Here is a 16,990-nt window from a genome sequence, read left to right as displayed (position 1 = left end):
AAAATACACATAAGATAAAATCTACCATTTGAACCATTTTAAAATGTACAATTCAGAGGCATTGAGTACTTTCACAGTATTGTGTGACTGCCACCTCCGTGTTGTTCGGGAACATTCTCATCACCACCAGTCCCTAGCAATCACTAATCTGCTTTCTGTCTCTTTGGATTTGCCTTTTCTGGACATCTCATACACTGGAATTGTACAATATGAAGTCTTTCCTGATGAGCTTTTTTTTTACTTAGCAGCATGTTTTCAAGATTCACCCAGGTTACAGCAGTGAATCAGCCCACCACTCCCTTTCCATGGCTGACTAATATTCCACCATGCAGACAAACGGCATTTTACTTTATTTTCTAATTTAGCAGTGAAATCTGGTGAGGCAAGGTGGTCGCAGACCCTGGTGACTGGCAGGAGGTACTGTGAGGTGTGTGGAGGACAAAGTCAGGACTGGTGCCCTAGGGAGCAGAGGGCTGTATTTCACCTTGCAGACAGTGCTCACCAGGTCACTGTTGCTTTGAAAACTTCCTCTGTGGAAACGGAAAAACAGTTGTCCAGGAGGAGGGGGAGACGACCCAAGGACGGGAAGGGAAACCTTCCCTAGGGCTGCAGAAGCTGGGTCTCAGTGGCACCAGCTTTCCAGGGTCAACCATGACCTCCTGGGGGTCTGTCCGGCCGGGCCAGCAGAGGCTGGGGCTCGGACTGCACCGAGATGGTCGCCCCAAACACGCTCAGGGAGGGGCTCGAGTCCCGGGTGACACTTGCTCATTGCTTATGAGGAAAGGGAAGCCTCCCTTTAGGCACAGCAATTAGTTGCAAACTTCCATTTATAAACAAGGTGTGCTGAGCGGGAGGGTAAACATTTTCAAGTCCCAAACGTCGCACCTCAGGAGCTCCTTAACTAGCAGATGCCCTCAGGTTTCTGCGAGCGGGTCTGCTAGGCCGACCTAAGAGGGACGGCGGTCTCTCAGCCGCGTCCGCCGCCTCCGCATCGCGCGCAGCCCGCGGCCAGGGCGCGGCGCGGCCCCAGGCGCAGGGCGAAGGGCGGGGCCTCAGCACACGGCCCGCCCCTGTCCCGCAGCCTTGTCGTCCCGGCGCGGCACCGTGCGCGTGCCCCGGACCTGGCGGCGGCGTGCGCGGGCCGCGCGTGCGCGCTGCGGAGGGGCGAGGGGCGGCGCGGGCGCGAGTCTGTCAGTGACAGCGGGAGGGGGAGGGGGCCGGAGATGGTGGCGACGGCGGCGGCGGCGGCAGCTCTTCCGACATGAGGCAGCGGCAGCGCGGGGCTCGTCGGCGGCCGCGGCCGGGGCGGCATCTCTAGCTCAGGAGGCGGCCCCAGGCGGCGGGCGGGCGTCCCGGGTCGGCGTCGCGGGAGCGGGCTCTGCGGCAGCGCCGCGCACGGGCCGCCGGCTGAGGGGCCCGCGCCCGCCGCGCCCTGCGCTCGGCGCCCGGCGGCTACGGGGCGCGGGGCATCCCCGCCCGCCTCGTCGGCCCCGGAGGCCGGGAGGGGCGGCGCGGCCGGGTCAGGCCCCGCTAGACGGGCCGCGCCGACGGGGGCGGCCGCAGCGCCGCGGGCTCCGCAAACTCGCTCGGGGCACCGGGCCTCGCCGCCCGCCCGCCCGCCGCCCGCGGGGCCGCCGCGCGCGGGGCGGGGGCGGGGGTCCGGCCGCCGGCCTTGACGCGTCTGAGGCGCCGCTCCGTGCACAGCATGAGTGGCCGGCGGCCGCAGCCGGGAGAGCTGTGTTTGCAAGAGCGGCCCGCGGCGTGAGAAGGCTCGGCTGGACTTCCCTCAGGAGCGGGCGGCGGAGCAGGCGAGTGCGCGCGGAGGAAACGAGCTCGGGCGGCGGTGGACGGGCGCGGGGGCGGCCGCCCGCGGACCCCCGGGCGCTCCCGGTCCGGCCCGGTGGCTGCGGTCGGCCTCGAGGGTGGACGGTGGAGCGGTGCTCAGACATTCCCCAGTCGTCGTGAGCAGACGGTGGCTTTCCCAGTAGACCGCCAGGGCCCCCGCTGAGGAAGCCGGTAGGGCTGGTGGCCTTCAGGTGCGCGTTCCTGCAGGAACAGACCCCGGGCTGACTCTGGCTGTCTCGCCGACAGGTCCCGGTGACCCCGGCCGGCAGGGTTCCGAGCTCGGCAACATGGCTTCCCCGCCCCACCAGCAGCTGCTGCAGCACCACAGCACCGAGGTGAGCTGTGACTCCAGCGGAGACAGTAACAGCGTGCGGGTCAGGATCAACCCCAAGCAGCCGTCCTCCAACAGCCACCCGAAGCACTGCAAGTACAGCATCTCTTCCAGCTGCAGCAGCTCCGGGGACTCCGGAGGGGTCCCCCGGAGAATGGGCGCCGGAGGCCGCCTGCGCAGGAGGAAGAAGCTGCCCCAGCTGTTCGAACGGGCTTCCAGCCGGTGGTGGGACCCCAAGTTCGACTCCGTGAACCTGGAGGAGGCTTGCATGGAGCGTTGCTTCCCGCAGACCCAGCGCCGCTTCCGCTATGCGCTCTTCTACATAGGCTTCGCCTGTCTTCTCTGGAGCATCTACTTTGGGGTCCACATGAAATCGAAACTGATTGTCATGGTAGTCCCTGCTCTGTGCTTCCTCGTGGTGTGTGTGGGCTTTTTTCTGTTTACCTTCACCAAGATGTACGCCCGCCATTACGTGTGGACTTCGCTGGTTCTCACCCTCCTGGTGTTCGCCCTGACCCTGGCTGCCCAGTTTCAGGTTTTGACGCCCCTCTCAGGACGAGTTGACAGCTTCAATCATACTCGGGCCGCCAGGCCCACAGACACTTGCTTATCTCAAGTGGGGAGCTTTTCCATGTGCATCGAAGTGCTCTTTTTGCTCTACACCGTCATGCACTTACCTTTGTACTTGAGCTTGATTTTGGGAGTGGCCTATTCTGTTCTTTTTGAGACCTTTGGCTATCACTTCCAAGACGAAGCCTGCTTTCCCTCACCTGGAGCGGAGGCCCTGCACTGGGAGCTGCTGAGCCGGGCACTGCTCCACCTCTGCATTCATGCCATCGGGATCCACCTGTTCATCATGTCCCAGGTGAGATCCAGGAGCACCTTTCTCAAGGTCGGCCAGTCTATTATGCACGGAAAGGATCTGGAAGTGGAAAAAGCCCTGAAAGAGAGGATGATTCATTCTGTGATGCCAAGAATCATAGCTGACGACTTGATGAAACAGGGGGATGAGGAGAGCGAGAATTCTGTCAAAAGGCATGCCACCTCCAGCCCCAAGAACAGGAAGAAGAAGTCTTCCATCCAGAAAACCCCTATCGCCTTCCGCCCGTTTAAGATGCAGCAGATCGAAGAAGTCAGTATTTTATTTGCAGATATCGTGGGCTTCACCAAGATGAGTGCCAATAAGTCTGCCCACGCCCTGGTGGGTCTCCTCAACGATCTGTTTGGCCGCTTCGACCGGTTGTGTGAGGAGACCAAATGTGAGAAAATCAGCACCCTGGGAGACTGCTACTATTGTGTGGCTGGGTGTCCTGAGCCAAGGGCCGACCATGCCTACTGCTGCATCGAGATGGGGTTGGGCATGATAAGAGCCATCGAGCAGTTCTGCCAGGAGAAGAAAGAGATGGTGAACATGCGCGTTGGGGTTCATACGGGGACCGTCCTGTGTGGCATCTTGGGCATGAGGAGGTTTAAATTTGACGTGTGGTCCAATGATGTGAACTTGGCCAATCTCATGGAGCAGCTGGGAGTGGCTGGCAAGGTTCACATTTCCGAGGCCACTGCAAAATACCTAGATGACCGGTACGAAATGGAGGATGGGAAAGTTACCGAACGCCTTGGCCAGAGTGTTGTTGCTGACCAGTTGAAAGGTATGTGCATTTCTTTGCCTCATCACCTCCCTCCCCTATCCCGTTTGTGTTGAAAAAACAAAACAATCTCTTTCCAGTATCTAGAGGTAGATCAGTTGTCTCCCAGGGCCAGTGGGACTTTTCCCCTAGTGAGTCAGATATCACAGGTCTGTTCACTGTGACAGTGCTGACCTAGATGACAGCTTTAGAAGGAAGGAGAGCTTTGAAAATGTGTTGCCCGTCAGCCGATTGTTAATGTCTCTCAGATGCTGGGGCAGGTCCAATGAGTGTGAGGGGATCCGAGCCCTTCAGTGGTCAAAACTTTGAAGCACCATAAGAAATTGCCTTTGTGATCCATTAGGTTGCCCTTAAGCCCCATCAAAACATTTTTCTATGCCTTTCTCCTCTCTAGGCCTCACTTTGCTGGAATAAAGAAGTCGGCTAAGCCCTGCAGGACCCTTGAGAATTAGATGAAATTATGTACCCCCAAGTGCACACTGCCTTTTGCCTGGGTCTCTTTTTTAAATGTTTGCATTTTCAGCTTTCAATTTTCATATGTTCATTATGGTTTCCAATCATGGTATTTGTCTTACCTTTTGGACAGCAGCATTTTAGAATGGTGAACTTCTTAAACCACCAGGTGATTTGAAAGTGGGACATATACCCAGAGCAGTCTTTAGACCTCCTCCCCCAGCTCCTCAGATTTGTCCCTGTCTTAAGTTCCTTACTGCTATTCTTGTTTTTTCACCAAGCTACTTCTTTTAATTTTCTTTTTTTCACTTAAGGCAAAAATCTTTGAGGTCTGGGAAGTGATGACTTATAAGTAACTGGGATCAAAAGTAAGAATTCTAAATAACATCCTCTCCCCTCCTTTTTAAAAAGAATCCTTCTATTTTATTAAGGTCTTCAGGTGAAGGAGAACATCTGTTTTGGAAATATGTAGAGACAATAACATTGATCTTTAAAAGCCAACATTTGTAAAGCTCTATTGTGTTTTGTGGTACCCCGCGTTGTATAATTACATGATGAAAAACCCCTGGAAAGGGAGTACTCAGGATAAGTAACATCTTAAATCAGAGACAGGAGAAGTAATGGTGTAAATCTGCGCTCATAAGTGGTTGAGTTTGAGGGCCTGGATGGATTGTCACACCGCCTGTGTGCTCAGTTGATATTTCCTTTGTTCTCCCTATCATTTACTTATTTGTTATCTGGTGAAGGTACTTTATCCTTATCCTGATCTTTCTTTGTTCTGTTGATTTTGCTAACAGTTGAGGAATTTGTGGGTAGAATAGAAGAATATTTTCACCTGATAATTCTCTCTGCCTAGAGAGCTTTGTGTCTGCTTTCTGCTAAATACTTTCTCTCCTTCTGTCCTCCTCAAATTTCTCTCTGCCTCTCCTTTGTGTTAGTTTTGCACAGCATTATTAGCAGTGCTGTATATCGGGGAAGGGGGCTTCCCAGGTGGCGCTAGTGGTAAAGAACCCCCCTGCCAATGCAGGAGACACAAGAGACACAGGTTCAATCCCTGGGTGGGGAAGATCCCCTGGAGGAGGGCATGGTAACCCACTCCAGTATTCTTTTTTTTTTTTTTCTTTTTATTGCTAAGTATATTCTTTTTTTTTTTTTTTAATTTAATTTAATTTTTTTTCAGTGGGTTTTGTCATACATTGGTATGAATCAGCCATAGAGTTACACGTATTCCCCATCCCCCACTCCAGTATTCTTGATAGAGGAGCCTGGTGGGCATAGGGTTGCACAGAGTCAGACACAGCGTTGGACTTAATGCTAGCAGAGAGCTTGCAGTGCTACATTGATGAGGTCAGAAACTGCAGTTTACAGTTGGCTTGAGGTTCTACTGTGACAAGTGTCTTCATCTGTAGGTTGGTGGCCCCTGCTCTGGAGTCTGGAGATGCCTGTGGAGTGGGGTACAGATGCAACCATTGCTACTTTTAGGATCTGAGTGTCCCTGGCTCCATCCGCAGGGATTGTGGGACAGATTCCAGAGAATGGAGCAGCACTGTGCTATGTTAGATTAAGTGTGACGATGATAGCAATTTTGTAAGTGGTGCTCTGAGCAGTGTATTACTTGAATTTCAAAAATGAAGACAGATGTAATCAGTATGTCTGGAAATTGCCAGGTCTTTGACTCTTTGGCAGTACCCATTTTGGTTTATTTATGTGTAATTTTATTTTTAACTTACAGATCAAAGTTCTTGAAGACACTGACACCGCCCCCCAAAAAAAGCTAGAGTAAATTTTTAAAAACCCACATAGTGTAAATTTGGTAAATTAATTTCTTCTTTAAATTTGTGTACACTGTGTATTTATAAGGGAAGATTTTAGCACTGGATGGAGGATGGGGAAAGATAGAAGCCTTAGCCAAACTGGTGATTTTTTAAAATATAATATTCTCTTCTTTAACAGTTTCCCTGAGACCATGATTTTTGCTTTATTCAGCTCATTTTGAAACCCTCTGGACAGGACCCCAGTAATAGAGGATGTCTACACAACTTCCTGACCTTTTTTTTTTTAAACTGCACAGTTCACTTCTCCTGATGCTGTACAAATCTACTCAGCTGAGATGTTAGCATAGTTTGTAGAAGACCCTTTCCACAAAAGAAGTTAAGGTTATATAGATAAGATTCCTTTTAGCCCATCTTTGGGTTTGTGGCAGGTATTTTTCTCTATGCAATGCTGAATGCTAGCCTTTCCTCTCGTCCCCTTTTCTGATATTGGGGCTAAAAATACCCAGTCGAGGACTTTGTAGAAATGAAGATCCGTGGAGTGAACTGGGGGTTCCAGCGCTAGCCTGGCAGTGTGGGAGGAAGCTGCTGCTCTGTAGTTTGTGTGAATGGGCTTTGTGGAAAGTGGACTGACGTTATTTCTGCACTGTCACTCACCCCTCGAACATCTTTATTGTCCTCTCACGGCACCTGGCCCTGTGGGCACACAGGTGGAGTCGTGATGGTTCCTGCCCTGGGTGAGCTTGCAGATTGTAAACATTCTTCGAGTCCACAGAATTGGGAATTCTACAGAGATGTGCACGCACCCAGGGTGGGTCTTGAGGTCAAGCAGTGGCTCTCTAGGGGATAAAAGGACATTCAGTGCAGTGGGGGAAGCGTGGGCAAAGGCTTGCTGTGCTGTGCTTGGTCGCTCAGTCGTGTCCAACTCTTTGCGACCCCATGGACTGCAGCCTGCCAGGCTCCTCTGTCCTTAGGGATTTTCCAGGTAAGAATACTGGAGTGGGTTGCCATGCCCTCGTCCAGGGGATCTTCCCAACCCAGGGCTACCACAGTGCAGGCAGATTCTTTTACCATCTGAGCTATCAGGGAAGCCTGGGCAAAGGCTTGGGGTTACATTTCTTGGCAGACTGGGCAGTTTAAGTAGTTCATCAGGACAAAGGCAGCTGTGATTACCTGGGAAGGAGTTTGGGTTCAGTCCTGTAGGTAATGAGGGGCCATGATGGGCTTTAGGCAGGAAGCTTAGGTTCTCTGACTTGCAGTTTTAGAAAGTTTACTCTTTCAGTCCTAGGGAGTGTGGGTTGGATATTAGCAAGCCATTACAGTAAACCCTTGGTGGCCTGGACCAAGGGAACGAGAATGGCAATGGAGGTGAGGCAGCCGGTGTGAGCAGCAGTCAGGTCACCTGGGTTGGACCCACAGCCACATTAAACAGAGGAAGGGGGCAGGCGTGGGGCTGGATTGTTTGAGAGGCTTTTCAGGTTTCTGGAATTGATGTGGGGATCTTTTGGCATCAGGAATGGGTGAGAGGCCTTTGAAAAATCTGTGGTGTAAGTGGAAAGTGCAGGATCAAGTTGTAGAACTTGAAATAGGCCAGGAATCCCTGGCTTGTCCATTCATTCATTCAGCATTTTGGGGCACATTTCTAGGTGCTCACTGTATCCACTGCTGTGGATACAGCAGTGAACAAAACACAAAAATTTCTTCTTTGTAAAAGTAAAAGTTAGTTTGTTTTGTGTTCAGTTCTAAGGAGAAGCCATAAAGCAGGAAGGAGACTATGGAGTGTGTGTGTGTGTGTGTGTGTGTGTGTGTGTGTGTGTGTGTGTGTGTGTGTGTTCAGTTCTAAGGAGAAGCCATAAAGCAGGAAGGAGACTATGGAGAGAGAGAGAGAGAGTGTGTGTGTGTGTGTGTGTGTGTGTGTGTGTGTGAAATTTTAGAGAGGGTGGCCAGTCACTGAGAGAGAAGGTTAAAAGAATTTTCAGCAGGAGACTAGGATTTGAAAATGATCCAGAAAGTGAGGGGCAATTATTATTAAAGATTAGGAAGAAATAGTTTGATTTGAGTGATGGGAAGAAGGGTCCTTCAACTCCATTTGGGACATACCACTGGGCCCAAGAGGATGCTGGCTGCTGTTGTGTTCTGTCTTGGGCCACAAGCAAAAAAGATGAGTACTGTCAGTTATTACAGGTTTCCCTCTCATAGGCAGAGAATCACAAAGGAAGTGAAACTCAGAAAATACCTACAGACATCTTATTTTCCCTCCTTAACTATTGATCTAGGAAGATAAAGGTGCTCGGTCACCCTAAATCTACACCAACAATTGTGTATTTGTAGAGGGAATACCAACCATATTGCATTGTTATAAGCCAAACAAAATAAGACTTTCCCTGCAAACCAAGCTTTGGACTTGTGGAGCAGCTTGGGGAAAGATCTGTTGATGTGTCTGGGAGAGATGGTCACCCAGTGGCCATTTCAGTGACTGGCTCCTTCACCATGTGCTGCTGTCACTTGGGAGAGTTCCTATCTAGACCCTGTCTGGGGTCTCTCCTCAATCTGACAGTGGGCAGAGACACTCAGCACTTCAACCTCTGCCAGCAGCTGTCCCAAACTGGGAGTCTGGGCTCCTGGTTCCCTGCCAGCTACAGCTAGGATCCCTGGCTATGTACTAGTTCGGGGTGCAGGAAGCTTAGGTGCTTGCACCCCTGGCTTCACTTGATAGCTTGTCCCCAGCCTAGCCCATACCCCTTGCTACTCATTGAAAAAGACTGTGATGCAGGGAAAGATTGAGGGCAGGAGGAGAAGGGGGCGACAGAGGGTGGAATAGCTGGATGGCATCACTGACTCAATGGACATGAGATTGAGCAAACTCCAGAAGATAGTTAAGGGCAGGGAAGTCTGGTGTAGTCCATGGGGTCACAGAGAGTTGGACACAACTTAATGACTGAACAGCATCTTGCTACTGTAGAGCTTGCCCATGGCTGACCTCTTGGCGTCCCCTCTTAAGTCCTGTTGAATAAAAACTCCATGCTCACCTGCATCCTTGAGCAGACTCTCATGCATGTAGCCAACAGCCTCTGGAGTAGCAAGGAGGCAGAGATAAGATGAAGCAGAAAATCTGGCTTGACATCTGGGATCGGAGACGGCAAACAGCTGTGGAGTTGGTGCTCAAGCAGCCCCTGATGACAGTTTATTCAGACTCCTTCAGACCAAATTATATGGCTTCCAGAAGGAGCACACAGCTGTTGATCCTGAGGACCAGCTTTTGAGTAAATTAGCCTCTGGCAAAGAAAGTTAAGGATATGGTTTGCTGAATTGCAGGTGGAATGAAGGGAGGAGAGTCATCTTTTCAGGCAGGATAACTAAGAAAGGAAAAAATTGAAAAGAAGCAAATAGAATAGGTAAAGAAATTTCAGTGTTCTCGCCTACTAACCAGCCTTCAAATGATTGTGTTTTTACCTATACCAGTCAGTGTCTCCTGTGAACTTTGCTGTGGAATAATAATCTTGAAAAGAAGAACACAGTGAAGTTTCTATGGTGTATGCACATGGGCCTAAATTTTCATCTCTCTGCTGATTGGTGATTTCAGTATTGGTATTTCTGTTTAGATTTTAGTATTGCGAGAATATGGTCATTACATACAACGTAACAAAAATTTACCATATGAGCCATTTTTAAGCCTGTCAGCTGGATTTTCTTAACTGCTTTGGCATTGTCTGTTGCAGTATGTTGAAGAATGTGTAGAAAATCTGACTCTACAGAGAGAGATAGTTGGAAAGTAGAGGAGCATTTTAATAGCCATTTAGATAGTTGTGGATATTTTTCTTTGGTACTGCACGAACACCCAAGAAGTGGTAGTTTATTGAGGATTAGTTGCAATATCTAATCAGCCTTTTGTCTGCTGTCAAAAAACCCTGTTGGATTTTTGAACAGAACTTTTTACCCAAGTGTGACTTTGTAACATCATCATTGGTCTTTTAGAAAATTATGGTTTCTTGAGTTACGCAGATCTTCCAGATGTCGACATAAAGTCTTTAAATATTAGGACGATGTCAGCTTCACAGTGGTGGGTAACAATGTTCTAAAATTCTGGTTTTCCCTTGAAAGTTTGAGTTTCATCCTTGGCAACAAATATACTCAGTTGTTTTCGTTGAAGGGACAGACTCATTTCCTTCATTTCTTAGGAACAGTCTGCCAGATACTCAAGTGAATGACCAGAGTCTGTCTGTGCATCAAGTATAAGCGATGTTCTATCAAAAAAGCAGCCCAAACAGGAGCATAGACGCTTTTGGAGACAACTGGTCACTTTAGTTCTTAGGGCAGAGTTGTAGGCTCATTCCAACCTCATCCCTCAGAACACACTCAACATTTAACACAATTATTCGATTTTACTGCTTTATCAGGGGACATTCTTAAGTGCAAATGACTGTTTTTTCCTTCTGCAAGTGTGTGATGCAACAGAGCTGGTTAATGACCAGAAGAGTTTGGTGCTACTGCTCAGTTTCATGGTCAGGCACCGGCAGTTTCTTTAGGGGTCAGGATGAAGAATGTTGGCTTAGTATCATCACGTTTGCTTTTGTATCATAAAGGCCAATATCAACATGTGCGTGTGTGCTGAGTCACTCAATCATGTCTGACTCTCTGCGACCCTATGGACTGAAGCCTGTCAGGCTCCTCTGTCCATGGAATTCTCCAGGTAAGAATGCTGGAGTGGGTTGCCACGCCCTTCTCCAGCCAGAGATCTTCCCCACCCAGGGGTCGAACCTGTGTCTCTTGTGATTCCTGTAGTGGGGTGTTCCTTACCACTAGCACCATTTGGGAAGCCCAATGTCAACACGGAGAAAGGCAAGTCATGTGTTAGTATGAAAATAGTTTCGGCCTCACAGATGCCCTGCAGAAGTCTTAGGGATCCCTGGGGGTCTGCACACCACCCTGAGAACTGCTTCCCTGAGTGGTGGGAAAGGAAGAGCGAGAGTTTGTACATACTCCCCGGACACATTCTCGTGTAGATGGTAGAGTTCATGTTGGAATGAGGATGGACGTGTGACATTTATTGTGGAAGTAGCAAGTGACTTCAGTTCATGCATTTCCTTTTTCTCAAAAAGAAAGAAAAAAATCCTTTGTGACTCTGCCAAGTCCCTACTGCTGGTGTTTAGAGGTCAGGATAAAGAACGTCAGCTTTGTTTTTTGATTTATTTTTGCTGAGCTCCCTCTTTGGCGGAATAGTGTAGCGGTCGGTGCATGGGTTTTGGTTTCCCATACATTTGGAATCAGTTCTCAGTTCTGAACAGTGGAACCCAGGGAAAGCAGGAACGACAGTGCCTCTGTCAGAGGCCTGTTGGGAGACTATGAACAAGTTGATCATTCAAATAAAGCAGTTATTAGCATAGCGACGTGACTGCAAAAGACGTTCAGTAAACAATAACCAACTCTTCTGCCTGAGGAATCACGTTCCATGTTGCACTCAGTGGTGTGTTTTTTCTTGCTCTCTATCTGGTACACCTCTTGTGTAATTGGGTATTGAAACTGAGAACACACCAGGGACTGTGATTGTGACAGTTTCTTGAATGAAAAAGGGCAAGTGTCCAAAATACAAAAACATGGATAACTTGCCCTAGTTAAACTGTAGCTGCCAAGTTTGGCAGCTTCATTACTGAAAGCTCGAGGGAGTTCAGGCAGTATTGTTCTTGGGCTGGTCTTGTCCCCAGAGCTTAGAGGTACTTAAGGCGACGTGACCCTTGATAGTTGAGAAATTATGGGAAAATCTTCACCTCTGGGACTCTGGAGATATTGGATGAGATTTGTACCAGTTAGTTATTCAGCTCTGCTGTGTTCTACTGTAAACTCATTTATTTATTCAATAAACATAGAGTGACTTTTTTTTTTTTAAACTATTTGCAATGGCTCGACTAGGTTCTGGAGATAGAGCACGATGCCCTCTTAAAAGCCTACAACCTAGAAGGCAAAATAGATACGAATCAAATAATCACCTAAACAAATACTGTCTAAACTTGCTGATCTTATTACAAAAAGGCCTGGAGGTAGGAAGACTTACCATCTCCTCCTTATAGGTGTGGGAACTGAAGTACTGAGAGGTTAAAGGTTAAGTAACCTGTGATGGTCATCCAGCTAGAGAAGTTGCCAAATGGTGGAGCTAGTATTTATTCCCAAATGACTGTGTTAGAAAACATTGGTACCTGCTTCACAGAATTGTTGTAAGGATTAAAGGAGAGAATAATATTAAGTACTTAGAAATGTACTTGGCACATAGTACTCAGTAGGGATTAGATTCACTAACTAGCATTACTGAAAGTGGGGAACGTTTTCTTAGCAGCAGCAGCAACAGAAAAACAGCTATACTTTTCTTCATTCAGCTCTCTCCTGTTCATACAATGTTTTCAGGCATGTTATTATCTCAACCATTGTGAAATCCTAGGATCTTGGGATCTGTGTATCCCAAGAAGTTTATGTATCTGTGTATCCCAGACGTTTATGTTTCATTTACTTGATTCCTTCCCGTTGTCCACCAGTTTTCAGGCTGACTTGGTTTCTTAACATCCTCTGAAGAGGACTGGTGGCTTTTTTTTCAAGAATTAATGTAAACTCTTGGATTTTAGCTTCTTTGGTGTATTTCACTCCATTACAGATATGGTGGGGTTTTTTTTTATGCTCAAATTGTCCCTTCTTGGCCCCTTGGGAAAATCCTTTTGAGTTAGCCCCTGAGTTCTTTTCATACAAACTGGCAGTGTCTGAGGGCTCTTGTACTTACCTCATAATGTTTTTATGGAGTAGAGAAATTATAGGCATGAAAATTTCGTTATTTCTGTTTGTCTGGTATTTTTGTTGAGTGAGACTGAGCTAAGCTTTACCCTCTTCTTTTTTGAAAAGAAAATTAATAGTATATGCGTGTTTATATGGAGAAAGAGCACTTCTGAACAAATGGTTTGTACTTCTTCAAGCTCCTCAGAAGCTTTAATTTACATTCTCACAGTTGACAATTACAGAGCAACGCAGCTTTCTGTCTCCCGTATCTTCCCGCTAATGCTTGTTGAAGGACAGGTGCCCTCGAATGTTGGTAAATAAGGATAAAGAACAAGAAAATGAAAGGAATCCTAGACCAAAATGTAGGTCACCTGTTTGCAGACTGAAGCGCACGCCCCCTGCCCCTTAAGCCCCATCTTCCAGGATAGCTGTGGAAAGTTCCGGGAGACCCCGCTCCAGGAATTCCCTCCCTGGGCCGCTTGTTCTGAGCGACAGCTTTTGGAACGATGCCCCGCCACTTCCCTTCCCGCGCGTTACGGTAATGTGTATCTGACTTCTCATCCGTATCCACCGTGCTTGGATGTGCCTCAAGAGCAGGAATTTTTGCGTATTTTATTTACTGCTGTATTCCTGGTGCCGGAAACATAACTGGTATACAGCAGAGGCTCAATATTTGTGACATGAACAAATGAATGAATGAACATGGGTGGTGGTGTTCAGTCACTAAGTTGCATCTGACTCTTTGCGACCCCATGGACTGTAGCACACCAGGCTTCCCTGTCCTTCACAATTTGAGTTTGCTCAAACTCATGTCCATCGTGTCGGTGATGCCATCCAACTCTCTCATCCTCTGTCACCCTCTTCTCCTCCTGCCCTCAATCTTTCCCAGCATCAGACCTGTGTGCGAAACCATGCCCCAGACATCTGCATGGAAGGTGGAGAGAAGGCAGCAAATGGCCTTCCAGGAATAGCTGTGTGGTTAATTAAGTCGAGGCTGTGAGCAGGGTCTCTAAAGGCCCTAGAGAATGAGATGGGAGAGTGCCTGGGAGTGTGGATGGCCCGCAGGTGGGGAGTGGGGGCAGTCCTGGGCTCCCGGGTCCGTGGGGAAGGCTGCCAAGCAGGAGTGCAGAGGATTGAAAACCCAAGTGTTTATTCAGGGCCCAGGAAATGTGGGGTTGAATGGCTTAGTTTTGGCAATAATTTTTAAGCTTTTTAAGACAGAGATTTCAATAAGTATATTTATCTTTAATAATACTGTAGCTCCTTAAAATTCTTATTCGATTATCATTTGTGAACATGGAAAGCCAGTATATCCTTTTTTGGGCAAAGCTCCAGCATAATCTTTGTGCATAATTTCCAGGATTTTATGTAATGCTATTAAATTCTATTCATTTTTTTTCCTTCCAAGGAAAAATGTGCTACTGAAAGCAGCTTTTGGATCATTTATATTTGTGTTTGAATTGTGTGGGAAATATCAACTTTGTTTTTTTGTTTTTTTGTTCAACTTTGGTTTTTTACCAGGTAGTTTGTAGAGAGGAAGAAAACCCACATGCAGGTGATTTTATTTTCTTGTTTATGGATATCAACATACAATATCCCATTAAGGCTTTGACATTTTAGGTGGAAGAGACTATTGCCCGTGAATTTAGTTAGTTTTATCCTGTCGTCAAATGTTGACATCGCAAGTGTGGGTCACACTGCATTCTGTAACTTCACAAATGAGTTATCTTCTCCATGAGAAATGCTTCTTATGGTCATTAATTTTTGTTTTGTGAATGAGCTGTATAAAATCAGGAGAGGGGAGTGTTTTTGAAGGAAAAGTATGTTTATAGAATTATCTTATTATTTGAAAAAATTAATTTGTTTAGTAGGTTAGCTTTTCATCTTGAAATGCTTTCTCCACTAACTAGATAAGCACTTCCGGGAAAATAATCTCTTTGGTTCTCAGTTTCCTCCTGTCCGTAAAGCGTGAAGTTTGAACTAGATGTACTTAAAATTCCCTACCGTTCTTTAAGACCAGCTGAGCTTCTGTGATTGGAACACAGTACACATTCTTCATATGAGGAACTGTTTTCTTCTTCGTCCACTTGTTTAAACTATGAACCCTCATTTAGATAAATTTAGCATATGGAAACTCAGATTTACCTAACCACTAAATTGCAGGGCATGGTGAAATTCTTAATGTTCTAAAGGATTCTTTACTTCCTTCAAATATAAGTAAATAAAGATTGAGCTATAGAAGTGTAATTTACACATGGTTTTGTTTTTTTTTGGGGGGATCACAATTGTTGTATAAAGCAGAATATCATTAGAGGAATCTAATTTGATTTTGAAAGTTTGAGACATTCTCTGGAAATGTCTTGGAGAAAATGTAAAGTGATTAAATAATAGCAAAAAAAAAAATGTGCTTTGGTTCTTGTTTGAACATTATTTGGGAGAGAGATTGGAAGGTTAGTTGCCAGTAAAATGAATTTCACTTGTGTTGGCAAGTTTCTCCCTAATAGGACAGAGCAAATACTGGGTTAATAATGTGCTTACTGATTATTCCATTAATAAAAGACTCACTTGCTCCCAAGGTGGGTTCCTGGATCAGCTGACTGTATATTTAGGGTGCCAAGGTCCTATATACTTTGTAGTTAGTATGACTTCAGTAGGCCCCAAATTAATACACCCAGGAAGAGTCTACCTTAGGCCTCTCAATTAGAAATTACAGGTCACAGTGATAAAAGGAAACCCTTGGATTTCATTATAAAGGATTTATAAAAGATTTGAATGGTTTTCTTATCCTATCTTACAAAATAGCAAAGCCTTGCAAAGTAGCTCATGGAAAGTAATATGACATTTTCTGTGATCTGCAAGGTTGGTGAAACAAAGTAAAAAGGAAAAACACTCTACTACTCTGTCCTGAGAGTTAGCATTGTCCCTGGGTACATGTGCCATCCGACCTGAGAGAGAATTTCACCTCAACAAAGGCCCAACTTGTGAAACTGTAGCTTCCCTTAGAGAAGCTGTTATTCACAGCCTGCTGGAGTCACATGTTTTCTACTGACTAGAGCGCCTGACTCAGTGTCAGTCATTGCAGGAGGTTAAAGCCTTGTGGAACTACCATGCAAGCAAAACATCTCAAAGAACTTTTCTGGTCTTTCACACACATTTCATAGTGACTTTCTCAGCTGGGATAACTTAATTAGTCCTGTGTTCTCTCTGGCTCCTGAAAGAAATGGTGATTTATGAACACTCTTAGAGCCCACGATCCTAAGATAACAACTTTGTCCCTCTGCCATTTGAAGTTCAAATGGAAATGTTTGCTTTCATAACTCCAGTCATGATGTTGCTTTATTTAGTAGCTATTAAATTTCCAGTTCCATATACTGCCCTGGAGGCGTTCCAGTTTGCACTAAGGTTTCTACTTCTTTCAATAACATTGCTTATGGTGTGTGGAGCTTTCCTGAACAAGGAATATGAACGAAGTTCTTGGGGTGGATGATTTTGAACTTTTTTTTTTAAATTACAGCTTTTTTTGAGGTATAATTCATATACTGTGCCATACTATTCACTTGTTTAAAGTGTGAAATTCAGTGATTTTTTTTAGTACATTCACAGAAATGTGCAACCATCACCATAATCAATCTTAGAACCTTTTTTTTTTTCAGTTTATTTTTTGACAGTGCCTCGCAGCATGAGAACTCTTAGTTTACCAACCAGGAATTAAACCCATGCTCCCTGCAATGGAAGCATGGATTATTTAAAACATTATTTATTTATTTATTTTTATTTTTGGCTGTTATTGTTCCTGCTTGGGCTTTTCTCTAGTTGCAGTACATGGGCTTCTCATTGTGGTGGCTTCTCTATTGTCGAGCACGGGCTCTAGGGCTCGTGGGCTTCAGTAGTTGCAGCACATGGACTCTAGATTACAGGCTCAATAATTGTGGCACATGGGCTTAGCTGCTCCGCGGCCTGTAGGATCTTCCTTGATCAAGGATCAAATCTGTGTCTCCTGCTATTCTTTACTACCAGGCCACCAGAGAAGCCCCAGAAGCGTGGATTCTTAACCACTGGACTGCCTGGGAAGTCCCTGGAACATTTTTATCACTCCCACATGAACCTCTGCACAAATTAGCACTCAATCCCCATTTCTCCCCTAAACCTCCCAGCCCCTGGCAACCACTAGTCTACTTTCTGTCTCC

At 46.6% G+C, this 16,990-nt stretch overlaps 1 protein-coding gene across 2 annotated transcripts in view; it reads left to right on the top strand.

The window, feature by feature from the left end:
- Positions 1-1,676: 1,676 nt before the first annotated feature.
- Positions 1,677-16,990, top strand: part of ADCY9 (adenylate cyclase 9) — a 99,432-nt gene continuing 84,118 nt past the window's right edge. The window contains exons 1-2 of one of the 2 annotated variants that reach the window (XM_065924218.1): positions 1,677-1,808; positions 2,092-3,825. In XM_065924218.1, coding sequence (XP_065780290.1) covers positions 2,133-3,825 — 1,693 coding nt within the window. In that variant the 5' untranslated portion in view covers positions 1,677-1,808; positions 2,092-2,132. Of the gene's footprint in view, positions 1,809-1,852; positions 1,962-2,091; positions 3,826-16,990 lie in introns of those variants that run through there. The other variant, XM_065924219.1, reaches the window with a different exon arrangement.

The sequence above is a fragment of the Muntiacus reevesi genome, chromosome 2 (assembly GCF_963930625.1).
Source record: "Muntiacus reevesi chromosome 2, mMunRee1.1, whole genome shotgun sequence".
Lineage (NCBI taxonomy): Eukaryota > Metazoa > Chordata > Mammalia > Artiodactyla > Cervidae > Muntiacus > Muntiacus reevesi.
This window is presented reverse-complemented; position numbering and strand designations above follow the sequence as displayed.